Source organism: Drosophila takahashii, chromosome 3R (genome assembly GCF_030179915.1).
Source record: "Drosophila takahashii strain IR98-3 E-12201 chromosome 3R, DtakHiC1v2, whole genome shotgun sequence".
NCBI classification, from domain to species: domain Eukaryota; kingdom Metazoa; phylum Arthropoda; class Insecta; order Diptera; family Drosophilidae; genus Drosophila; species Drosophila takahashii.
This window is the reverse complement of record NC_091681.1, coordinates 23940171-23953289: the sequence shown is the minus strand read 5'-3', so window position 1 is coordinate 23953289 and position 13119 is coordinate 23940171. Positions and strand designations below refer to the sequence as shown.

Sequence of the window (13119 nt, the reverse complement as noted above, 5' to 3'; positions counted from 1 at the left end):
AAAAAATAAATATTATTCCAACCAAAAGCCTTTTGGCTTAAAATAAATACACGCAAGATTCTGGATTGATACAACTCTTCGTTGGCCTTAGTTTATTATGATGTATATTACAATTTGGTTAAAAACTGTTCGCTTAGCCTATCAACAAGCAGTTTAACTTCAAACTTAGAGATAATTTGTCGTTATGGTTAGTCGTATTAGATAAGCGAATGTCCCTTTGAGGACCCTTCTCCAAATATTGCTTCGACTCCTAAATATCAGCTTACGGACTACTTGATTTCTATTCATGGACCATGGATCCATGCCACTAACTTGGCTAATACTGGCCACTCCAGTCCACCCAAGGTGATTTTCCCCGATCCTTGGGGTCCTTGGCCTGCTGCCCCTCATCCAATTATCCTTGCCATTCCTCACAACGCATGTAAAGGGGTTGGGTTTGCTTTTAGTAGTAGGCCTGCTTTATAGCCGCACTGGTGATCAGGAAAGCGGAGCCAATCAGCATGAAGGTGATGATTTTGAGAGCACTGGGTCTACCGGAAGAATCTATGGATAGAGGGAAATATAAAGAAGAGTTTAGTAACGATTGGTCGAATATTATTTCTTTCTTTAAATTAAAAATAATTATTGTTTCCGCATAAATTTTAACATTAAACAGTTTTTCTTTAAACTAGAAAGAATTTATTTCTCTTGTCTATATATTTCTATTTAAATTTATGGAAACTTACTTTTCTTATTGGGCATCACGCGAATGCACTGCTTTTGGTCGGAGTTTGCCGAATAACCGATTTTGCATTGACACACTGAGTTGCGGCACTCCACATTCTCGGGATCCTTCTCTATAAAGCACTCGGTGGCCTTCGTGCACGATTCCCCAAGAACTGTGGGATTAAAAAATAATATTTTAGTAAAATACTTCGTTAATTCAAAAAGGAATCATTTACCTCGCTTCGTCTCGCAGACACCGTTCTTCTCGTGCTGCTCATCGGTGCAGCCGCACTTCCCCTCCGAATTGCAACTGGCCAGGAGGGGTTTGCACTGCTCGTCCTCGACGCACTCGTCCTCTAGCTCCTCAGCTATTTAAAAAATAGGTTTAGTATATAGTATACAGCATATATAGATCATAAACTAAGGAACTAAGAAAGCAATTATTAAAATATTTCTATTTTCCTTTTTTTTGCAAAATGTTTTAGAAAATAATATCCGAATAAAGAATAATAGTTATTTATATTTAAATCGACTTTGGAATAATGAATTAGCTTAGTTCTTTAAAATGTTTTCTATTTGCTAGCTTCCCACAAATATTTCAGAAAATACGAACCTTCCTTGAGGCACTGATCCTTGAAGTGCACATATCCCTTTCGGCACTGGCAGGTGCGCGACTGGTCCTCCTCGTCCTTCTCCTGGCAGGTGGTGTTCTCAGCTATGCAGTCATCCTCCACCGAGCAGTCGGCCCCGATTCCCCGCAGACAGACCTCGTCCTTTTCAAAGTAGTGATCCGCACACACGCACAGGCGGTTGGAGCAGACGGAGTGATCCACGGGGCAGGCATCATTCGACTCGCACTCGGCTCCCAGGCCCTGTTTATATTCGCAGAGCTGCTTGATGGCATCGTACAGGGCGTACTCCTCGCAGGTGCACCTCCTCGGGATCTCCGGGTGGCAATAGGAGGCTCCGAACGGACTGCATTGGCTGTTCGATGTGCAGGACAAGTGATATTGGATGGCTGTTTTGGGGAATAATAATATATTAAAATATATTTATAGAAAATTACAAAAGATCCACTCACGTTTCCTGCAGTTGCGCAGATCCCGCTCGTAAAAATAGTTCTTTTGGCATACGCAAGTTTTCGACAGCTCGTCGAACTCATACTCGCACTCGTCCGTGCTCTCAGCGATTTCTCCAAGTTCTACAAAATAAATTTTTATTTAAAATATTATATTTATATTAAAATAAACTTTTACGCACCTGCAAAACATTTTCCATTGCGGGCATAATAGCCCTGGCGACATAGGCAAATATTTTTGGTGCAAATCGAGTGCGGCAGACCCGAACATGTCTTTCCATTATCCGTACAGCTGCTGCCATCTGAGTAAGAAAATATAGTTTATTAAAATTAATATATAATTATTAATAATTAAAGTTAACAAAACCAATCGAAAAGAAATAAAAAATTATTTAAATATTTTTGCGAAATGTTTTTAAAGTAGGGTTTGAACTATATAATTGTGTTAAAAACAAATATAATTAATTATAACTAAGATAAATATTTTGGATTAAGATAAGATCTTAACATAATATGAGCCATTTTGTTTAGGTTAAAATTAAAACACTTCCTTAAGGAGTTTTTTTTTCTTTTTCAAACTGAAGTTATAAGCAAATTACCAATTGTTCTGAAGAATTCGCGTTTTTTTTTCAAATAAAAAATGAAACTTTTAAAACTACTTACACTTCTTCTCATCGACATCGTCGTCATCGCGACTGGATCCCAGCGTGGAGTAGGTCTTGATGTCCTCGTCATCAAAGCGGAAGAGGGCGGGCAATCGGCGGCGTTGTTGGCTGAGGGCGTGGCTCTGGTTCCGGCTGGAGTTGCGCCGGCTGCTGGTGCTCGTGGAGGCGGTGGTGGTGGTGGCCACATTCCGCACACTGCGACCCACCTCCCGCAGCTCGTACTTTTCGATGCTCGTCTGGACGGCGATCTCGTGCGATCGCGGGGAGATGAGTGGCTCGGTGTCGCCATTGGTGAGCTGGGCGAAGGACACCTGGGCGGCGGCATCGCTGTGAGTGGGCGGGGGGGCGTGGACAAAGGCCTTGGTTAGCTGCCTGCGGCTCCGGAAGGTCGACTCCTGTTCTGCCTCGGCGCTCTCGGTGATCGCCTCCGCTGTGGTCGAGTCATCCTCCGGCCACTCCGGATTGGTGGTCTCCGTTTCCCCCTCCCCGGTCCCCGGAGTCGTTGTGATCTCGTCCACATAGGTGCATACTAGGCCAACGCACTCGGCACCGGCGCCCAGTGCATCACAGTCCTCGTTAACGACGCAGGCATCGTTTTCTTCTGCAAGTAAAAAATGCAATTATTAACAGAATATTTTAAAATATACTATAAAAAAAATTTACATTTAAGAACGTCAAATGACAGACCAGTTAAATAAATAATATGTTTCCAAACTTTGTTATTTAATTAATTAAAAAATTATTTCCAATAAAACATCTTTTGTATTAAGTTGTTGGAATATGGGGATTCCAACATATGAACACTTTTTTTAAATAAAAGTTTTAAAAATGATCTTGAAAAATAATAAATTTCGGATTTATCAAAATTATCATGTTAACTATGAGATTTAAAAATATTTATTTATTTGTACAGGGTATGCTTATTTTACAAAATTAAGCTACCGTAGGGGATGACAGCCATAGCTGCTGTGGCTTTCGGCTGATTAACGTTTCATAAATTTTCCATCTTATTATCTAGAACGTTTAGCATTTAACGTTTAATTAAATGACAATTGATATAATGGGTAATATAGTAGTCTTAAGATTAACATTTGATTTTAGTAATAATAGGTATAATAGGTATATGTTGATAAGAAGTATATCTTAAAGGCGATTAAGTAAGTTGGCTTTTTTAAGGAAAGTAAGAATGATAAGTAGGTTTTCCGGTTTTGGGTTAGTTAATAGAGGAATGAGATCGGAGTTCGGTGTTGAGGGTCTAATGTTTTGAAACGATGGGCATTCGTTTAAAATATGTTTGATTGATGTGTCAGGGTTGTTGCAGAATTGGCATTGGTTGGAAGGAGGTTGAAGGAATCTATTTGCATGGGTCAGCTTAGTATGACCAAGTCGTAACCGTATAAGTTTGATTTGTTCAGTTCTTGTCAGCCTGGCAAAGAAAGTGTTTTTTGTGTAGTGGGCAATATTGAGTTGGCCGTCATTATACGTTTGGTACCAGGTAGAAGTTTGATTAAGCAGGTGTGAAGAAAAATTTAGGAGTGTTGATTTTAAATATCTGTTTATGTCTGATTTATTTATGTTTGGTGATGCTATTAAGGGGGAAATCGTGGCTGCTTTAGCAGCTTCATCGGCAAATTCATTTCCTGTTATACCTACGTGACTTGGTATCCACAGTATTTTAATTTTTGGAAAGTTGTTTATTAGCAGACTTCGAATTTGGGAGATCATATGTGTAGAATTTTCTATGTTTTTTATGCCTTCAACTACCGATAGGGAATCAGTGCAAATGCATGTTTTCCCTCTCACTTTTAAGGATATCTTGATCGCTTCAAGAATTGCTATAGCTTCGGCTGTATACACTGAAGAGTACTCCGGGAGTACTCCCAGTTTTAAGATTGAGCTCTCTGTTGTTATTGCATAGCCGATTATTTCTTTTGATAAAGATCCGTCTGTGTATATAAGGGTATAGTCTTTTAATTTGTTTTTAGTTTCAAAAAATTCTTTTAAAAATACCTCCTTTGGGGTAATTGATTTTTCATTTTTATTAAGGTGGGTGTCTATTGTGTCGGGATTAATGTGCCATGGTGGATTGGCTTTAGGTAGTTTTTTAGCTAATGTAATTGTTAGGTTAAGATTGGAGCAAATGTTGATGCAGTCTTGGAGCACTGAGTTCTTGTATTTTTTATTGTGTTTATTTATAATTTTTTTCGCTAATGAATTAAGGGGGGTGTCATGGGAGAGTACTATTGTGTTGAAAAGTTTGGCTTTTGCAAATAGGATTTTGTTTTCCAGTGGGCATACATTCGCCTCGAGGTAGAGGTTGTGGGTTGGTGTGGAGTAAAATGCTCCTAACGCAGAGCGCAGAGCTGAGTTCATGTAAGTCTTAATTGGCCTTAAAGTAGACTTTGGGGCGTTACCGTATATTGGTAGGGCGTATTCTATTTTTGAAATGCATAGACTTTTTGCTATTTGGACTAGGGTGCATGGGTGACAATTGTACTTATAGTTTGACAGACATTTAATTATGTTTAACGGTTTAGACAGTGACTTTTTTAGTTTATTAATGTGGGAGTTCCACCTGTATTTTGAGTTAATGGTTAGTCCTAGAATGGTTATTTCTTTAGATGTTTTGATCACGCATGAGCTTATGTCTATTTTGCATTTGCAGTTGATTTTTCTACATATATGAATGTGGTTGCATTTATTTAAGGATAGTGACGCGCCGGAAATTGAGCACCAGTTGTTTATTTCAGTGAAAAGAGTGTCTAGATTGGGTCTTAGGGATTTTCCTCTTTTTAGGTCAATAAGTATATTGAAATCATCCGCATAAGCCGTGAATTTAAGGTTTTTGTGTTTCTCTATGATGTCAGCTATGCTGTTAAATGCTATTAGAAATAGGATAACTGATAATGGGGATCCTTGCGGAATACCATTATACAGATTTCTAATGTTTGAGTGTACCTGATTCGTACGTACTCGAATTTTCCGGTTCGTCATAAAGTTGCTTACATATTTTATGATGGTTTCACCGCAACCCCAAGTCCGTAATTGGCTTAGTATTGTGTGTAATCCTATCTTTTCAAATGCCTTCTCAAAATCTAATGATATAATGGATACGTGTCGTTTTTCGAAGAGGGCTCTGCTGATCAAAGCGTCTACGTACAGTAGACAGTCTGTAACTGATTTGCCTTTTCTAAAGCCAAGTTGGTGATTATTAAGCAGTTTGTTTGTTGTAACAAACCACCATAGTCGTTTGGAAATAATTTTATCTAATATTTTTGATATGCAGGGATTTAGCGATATGGGGCGGTAGGACTCGATCAATGTCTTGTCCTTTCCGGGCTTGTGGATTGGTATAATGGTGCTGACTTTGTATATTTGGGGTATGTGTGTTTTTAAGATGCTATTAAAGAGGGCTATTATTCTATTTTTTACGGGTTTTGAAGCGTGTTTTATCATTGCGTAATTGATTTTGTCGTACCCTGGTGTATTTCCTTTAAGGCTATTCAAGGCTGCAGAGAATTCTATGAAATTAATGTTGTGTTCCATAAATTCTGCTGTTTTGTGCGGTACATCGAGTTGCGTGTTGTTTATTATGTCGTTTTTGGCTTGAAGAAAAGGAGTTGAGAAATTATTGTCTTCGGATCGTGAAGACCAATGGTTGGAGAAAGCTTGGGCTATATCTTCTTGATTTGTTAAGGGGTTGTTTGAATTTTGGTCTATTATACAATGAATAGTCGTTGACTTATGTAAGCCACAGAATGTTCGAATTTTGTTCCAAATTGTTTGACATTTGGTGTCTGGGTTGATATTGGATGTTAACGTTTGTATGCTTTCTTTCTTACTTGTTCTAATTTCCCTTCTGTATAGTGCGTTAGTTCGTTTAAAGTTTATTAGGTTTTCATTGTTCATATTTTGGTTAAATTTTCTCCAGGCTGTGTTTTTTTGTTTTTTTAAGGATTCTAAGTTTTTGTTCCACCAGGGAACGTTGTGGTGTTGTTTAGGGGGCTTAGTTTGGGGGATGCTTTTATAAGCACTTTGTAAAATTATTTTATGGATGTTACTGGCTTCTTTGTTAGTATTTTGTGAAATAGGTACGAAAGAGTTTAAGTTGTTTGTAAGTAATTCATATTGGTCCCAATTGGCTAAGTTTATAATAAATCTAGGTATGTATCTATTCTCTTTTTTTTCCTGTGAGTGGAACAATTGTATGCTGATGGGGAAGTGGTCACTTCCTTGCAATGTGTCGCTAATTTTAAACGTGGTGTGAATTTTAAGGTCAGGTGAGCAGAGGGCTAAATCAATGTGGGTATATGAGCTATGTGTGGAGAAGTGTGTGGGTTTACCATTATTTAGAATGATATAGTTGCTGTTGAGTATAAATTTCCCTAAAATGTTTCCTCTTTTATTATTTTTGGGTGATCCCCACATACTATTCCAACTATTAAAGTCACCTGTGATAATAGATGGTGTGTTAGCGCTTGGGAACATTGTTTTCAATTCATTATGTGTGAATTTTTGATTAGGAGGAATGTATGTTGCGAATATATTAAATTTTTTTGCTGATTGAACTTCGAGCGCAATGGTCTCGAATATATGTCCCGTAGGGATTTGTCTGTGTTGTAGTGTTTTATGAATTAATAAGGCGACTCCGCCCTTAGCTACGATAGATGTTGTGTGGTATATTTCAAAATTGACTGGGATAGGGATGTGTTGGGAAGGTGTTATATGGGTTTCTTGAATAGAAATTATTTTTGGATTGTGTTGTCTTATTAAAATTAAGAGTTCGTTATAGTTGTTACTATAACCGTTTATATTCCATTGTAGTATATTAAGAGACATTTTAAAGGGTTGGAATGAGTTTATGGAGCTATGTTGGAGGTTTTCTTAATTTAGATTATGAATTCCTTCTGTGTTTATTAAGTTCTTAATTTTAGATCTAGTTAGCATTGAGGTTTTTGGGCTCTCGTTGGCTTTTTTTAAAAGTCTTTTATCTCTTTTGGATAGGTTTTTTGGGTAAATTTTGCATGTGTTAGACTTATCGTTGGCATTTTGTTCCGAGCTGATGGAGCTGGTGGACATCCCATCTTCGTCTTCATAGGTGATAATTTTCCGTTGGTTGCTTGTTGATGGTTTCTCCAAGGTTGTTGATGGTGTGGGTTTGGTTGGGCTTTGTGTTGCTTCCTGTTGTTGGTGTGTTTGATTTTGGCTAGACTTTGCAACTGATGAATACAACGACCCATCGTGTTGATGTCTCTCCTTGTAGATTGACCAGGCTTTTCGGTAGTCCACTTTTTGTAAGGTTTTTATTGCTTGAACTTCTTGATGGGTTATGAAGACAGGGCACTTCCTATCTCTTGCGTGATGATTGCAATTAGGGTGTTTGTTTTCTAGGCAATTGATACACTGTGGAGTTTCTTTGCATTCTTCTCCATTCAGAACGTCGGTATGAATAGAGCGGCAGCAATTCGGGCAGGCACCTGATCTTTCGCAAAACTTTGCAATGTGTCCAATACGCTGGCAATTGCTACAACGCATTGGCTGTGGGATATATGGTCGAATTTTGATTCTTTCATATCCAATGTTGATGTTTTCCGGTAGGTTGAGTAGCGAGTATGTAAGTATTACAAGTCCAGTTTCGGTGGGGATTCCAAACATTGATTTTTTCAAAATTTTTTTTACTTCTATGACATTTTGTTGTTTTAGGTTTTCCAAAATTTCTGCCTCTTCGATATCTCTTAAGTCGTTGCAGTATATCACTCCTTTGCAAGAGTTTAGTGATCGATGTTCTGAAACTTGAATTGGTATGTTTCCAGCCATTATGTTAAGTTTGCAGAGTTTTTCAGTTTGGTTTGGGCTTTTTGTTTTAATCAATAGGTGACCTTCTCTAGTTTTTTTGCACTCTGAGACTTCTCCACCTACGGCAGAGTCGATTGACTTTTTGATTAGAAACGGTGAGGTTTTTTTAAATGTTTCATTGTCCGATCTGGAGACCACGAGGAATTTCCCATCGGGTGCCGGGGGCCTCTTCCAGGGGGGGTCGAGCATTGTTGGTTTTTGGTGACTTAAGCTGTACTTGTTGTGTTACGAGCGTGAGTCAAATTGTCTTTCAAACCGATAAGGGATCTATAAATAGATTACGCGTAGCTTAACTTCGGGTACTGGAAGGTGTTTTTACTTGAGCGAGCACAAGAAAGGCACAACCGTTCGCATTGACTGTCGAAATTGAACTGTTTAAAAATATAAATAACTATTTACATTCAAAATATATGATTCAAAACTACTATATTTTTTAAAAAAAAAAAAAAAAATTTTACCATTTACATTCAATGTACAATGTAACATGTACAATTTATTAAATCTATACTATTGTGGGTTAACTGGTGCGAATTTTCTGAACAACAGTGTACATATTAAAATATTTACCCATTGATTTGCGACGGCAGATGTTTCCATATCTATTATAATAGCCATTTGCACAGCCGCACACGTTTTGCTGACAACTGACAGACGCACGATCGTAGCCAAAATAGCAGTCCAAGTCCTGGCAAGGCAATAATACATTAAATTAACATATAAAGAGGATGTAAAAGAGCGGATCTCACCGTTTCGCAGGACTCGCCGAGTCCGTTCAGTGGGCGACACTTGCCACGCAGATAGTTCTGGCCATCGGCGCAATCGCAGACCCCGGCTTTACAACTGGCCCCCGTTGGCATAAGATTGCACTGGACGCTGTCGTCGCACTTATCGCCAATGAGCGACGTCGCCAGGCATTGGGTGAAGTTTTCGGCGAGCACCGAGTCGAATGTGGAGCACTCGCACTGGCCGCTGGCCAAGTCGCAGCTCGAACCGTCAGCTGTGCAGTCCGCCGCGCTTTCACATGGCCAAAATACGGCCAACGCGCCGCCGTCGCCTGCAATGGGTTAAGAAGAATGGGTTATGAATCGGACCAATCGCCAGCCTGGTTGGTTAAAAATTAACGTCTCGCCGGTGCCTGTGACCACACATTCGGATGTGTCGAGCCGACCTAGTTACGGGCCTCAATTTCGGGCCACCCTCGAGCCACCTTAATTATTCAAAACGGGCTCCAGTTCCCACACTTGATCCATCACATTTTCATTCATTTCTTGAGAGTTAGCCGATTTTTGAAAATCTTACATCTTTAAGGCGAAAGTTTAAAATAAACGTACCATACATAATATGTATTAATATGTATTATTCAAAATGTATATTTAAAAGAAAATTTCTTTAAAAGAAATAAAAATAATTAATTGATTAAGTAAGTTTTCGTATAAAAATATAAACCAATTAGAAACTGATAAAATATTTCCTATTGAGAAATTTTATAAAAATATAGGAAGACTGGGATAAAGTAATCCTATTTTCTAATAATTTTAATTTTAACTTACAGGTATTTTTTATTTTTTTGATAATAAGGCACACGCCTTTACGAGTTTTCATATAATATATAAAAATGTATCCCTTAAATTTTTCAATATTTTTGCTATTCAAGCTTTTAGTTTTTGTTATTGCTTTAACTTTATATATCAAATTTTAAGCTGGTGTTCTCTTACAATCCTTTTCTGCTAGGCCATTAGTAATGCGATAAATTTCCAATTGATTGAACATCCTCGTCAATCTTGGCGTGGCCACGCCTTCTTATCTACCTGGCCAGCTGATTATTAACCTTATAAAAGCCAGGCCCCATCCTTCTGTAACCGAATTCCCCGCGTCGCGACGGCGAAAGCTTCTTCTGGCACGCAACGTGTCGGGGCCGCAATTTATTACGTATACGCCAACGACTTCCGGATGAGGTTGCGGCAACGAAAAAATTTCCATACAAAACAGTATCAACGCAGAAATAACAACAAGAAAAATAACGCGAAAAATGGCAATAACAATAACAATAGCACACACAAAAGAAAAGCTGAATTTCGCTCGACGCTTGGCCACTTTAATTTCCATTTTCCGTGGCCGGCAAAACAATTTCTCAAACCGCAAAGGACCTTGGGACCTGGACTTTCGTGAGAGACCCTATTTGGGGGGGTCAGTGGTGGTGGGTGGGGTCAATAGGGCAAAGTACTTGACCTTGATTGCGTTTGCATTAATTACTCGTTGGTTCTTTAATGTTATGACTGTCGTACGCCTACGATATTTGGTCTGCTGCCCTTTCGATGGCCTCACACCCGATTAATCGCGGCTTTAATTCAATTACCGGAAATCGCTCGCAACATTTGGCCACATGATTTCCCACCGATTGTTTGTTTTTATTTCGCTCTCTGTTTTTTTTTTTCTGTTTCTTTTTCTTTTACCTTGAGGATTGAGAACCGCACAGAAAAGGACGCCGAGCGTTAGAGACCAATGGAAGTTTGACATTTTTCTGGTCAGAGAGCGAAATTGATTTCCCCGAACTGCTGGCTAATATGGCCAAAAGGCAACTGACCATTTCGGTTGGGGATTGGACTATATCGAGTGCCCGATTCCGGTTAATCTTATCTGTTCGTAGGCCGTAAAAACACTCATACATCGATGATTAACCGGTGGCAATTGGAGTGTTGGTCGGTGGTTTTTCACGATAATCCCCATTTGAATTATCGCAATGTGGAGTTTCAAGCAAAATGTCACCGGAATTGGTTGCCAGGGCTACAGTGATTACCCACTTTGTTGGCCCGTCGTCGCCGTCATCGGTTCTCTGGACATTTTAAGTGGTACCGATATCACTTATCAGCGTCCAACACCTGGCTGTGCACACCTGTTCGTCGGCCTAATGGTTGTAGTAAAATAATGTTAACCCCTTCTGTGGTCTCTTTCCAAGAGTTAAGCTGATAACGCTGAGGCGGCAGTTTTAAATCGATGGTAAGGTTTTATTTGGACTGCTTTAGTGCTATATAAAATAACTAATCTATGAATCACTCATTGAGAAAACTACATAATTTACTATTTGTCACATTTAAATGCGATTAGTGCTTGTAATGCTATAATCGGGTTGGTATCACTGATAATAAATTATGATAGCATAGATTAATTCCTAGACTATGGGTAATTTAAATGCGAAACATATTAATCTGTGATAATAACAATTTTCAGAATAAATTGTCAGCTTAGAATAAATTTGTCAAACCATTAAAAGTAATAAAGAAAGGATAGAATAAAACATATAATATAATATGAAAATGTAATATTTAACTCAAATCATATTTACACATATAATTACAGTCCGTTTAAATTTAAAGTAGACCTCAAACTCTTAATGCTTTAAATTGAACATGTCGATGGGAAAACGGGTCTTAGAGGATTAAAACATCTTTCTAGTAAAACCTAATCGTCGTTATAATCTCTTTCTTATTTTATTTGCAAAAATATAGAAACACCAGGGATCTTTGGACAAGTTTGGACTAATACATCTTATGGTCAGTTTGTCAAAGAAACAAGAGAGAACGCTATAGTCGGGTTGTTGTCCCGACTATCTAATACCCGTCACTCAGCTAAAGGGAGTGCGAACGCTGTGTCGGGTTGGTGTCCCGAATCGTAACTCAGCTAAAGGGTGTGCGAGGGAGATAGATATATAATTTTTGATTGCGTATAACTTTTTAATGAATGGTCCGATTTAAAAAATGTCTTCTACATTTCGATAGGTATAAATATACACAACAAAATTGCATTTATACTTCTCGGAAATCTTTAAAGATGTGGGCGCAGGACCCATTTTAAAATCGTTAGTGGGCGATTGTGGGCGTTAGAGGGGGCGTGGCGCTCGGCTAAAATAAACTTGCGCTGCGTAGGAAGCCAAAGAATATGTGTGGGAAATCTCAACCTTCTAGCTTTTGTAGTTTCTGAGATCTCAGCGTTCATACAGACGGACAGACAGACAGACAGACAGACAGACAGACAGACAGACAGACAGACGGACAGACGGACAGACGGACAGACGGACATGGCTAGATCGACTCGGCTAGTGACCCTGATCAAGAATATATATACTTTATGGGGTCGGAAACGCTTCCTTCTAGCTGTTACATACTTTTGCACGAATCTAGTATACCCTTTTACTCTACGAGTAACGGGTATAAAAAGTTTTGAGACTCTTTAAGGGGCGTTTCACTTGGAAGGTCACTCTGCGTGTTCCCAATTTCATTCCGTCGTCTTCTGAGCCTGCGCTTCAGTGTCCTCAGGTTCCACCGATTTGGACGTGAGGATGACGGCTTTGTAAATTACTAATTGTAGTGTATTTATAATTCAATATGAATTATGTGTTAAAAATAGCGGAACAGCGTCGTCCACGAGTGTCGCAAGAGGCGGCCTTGAATGTGTTTATCGAAATGTCCATAGGTAAAGAGCAATCGATGTAAAAGGGGTTAATTTTGGGGCCAAATAAGTGACATCCGCGGAGGAATTAACTCTGCCCTTTGGCTAACCAATTCAGTTCAATCAGTGCAAACTGCAATAAATTAACCCCCCAAACCATTCAAAACATATAGGTACTGACTTCGTCAGATTTCAGCGGAATCCAGACCCTAATGAATGGGGTTTCGAGGGCTGTGATAATGCGTGGGGCTCTCTCTATTTGTTTGTTGCTTTCTCCTGACCGCGTTTCAATTTTCCCGCTGGCTAGCATTGTTATTGTTTGTGGTTTTCCCTTCGGTTTTTTTTTCAGAGACATAACGTAAAAGGACA

The 13119-nt window shown here is 38.9% G+C and overlaps 1 protein-coding gene across 1 annotated transcript; it reads right to left on the bottom strand.

Annotated features, from left to right (window-relative positions):
• Positions 1-58: 58 nt before the first annotated feature.
• LOC108062848 (prion-like-(Q/N-rich) domain-bearing protein 25) lies at positions 59-10869 on the bottom strand. Its single transcript, XM_017149690.2, has 10 exons — positions 10758-10869; positions 9051-9358; positions 8872-8989; positions 2447-3049; positions 1966-2085; positions 1787-1906; positions 1319-1723; positions 942-1073; positions 726-878; positions 59-543 (listed from the first exon to the last, which is right to left on the bottom strand). Exons 1-10 carry the CDS (start codon positions 10819-10821, stop codon positions 443-445), a joined length of 2124 nt encoding a protein of 707 aa, XP_017005179.1. The 5' UTR covers positions 10822-10869; the 3' UTR covers positions 59-442.
• Positions 10870-13119: the final 2250 nt, after the last annotated feature.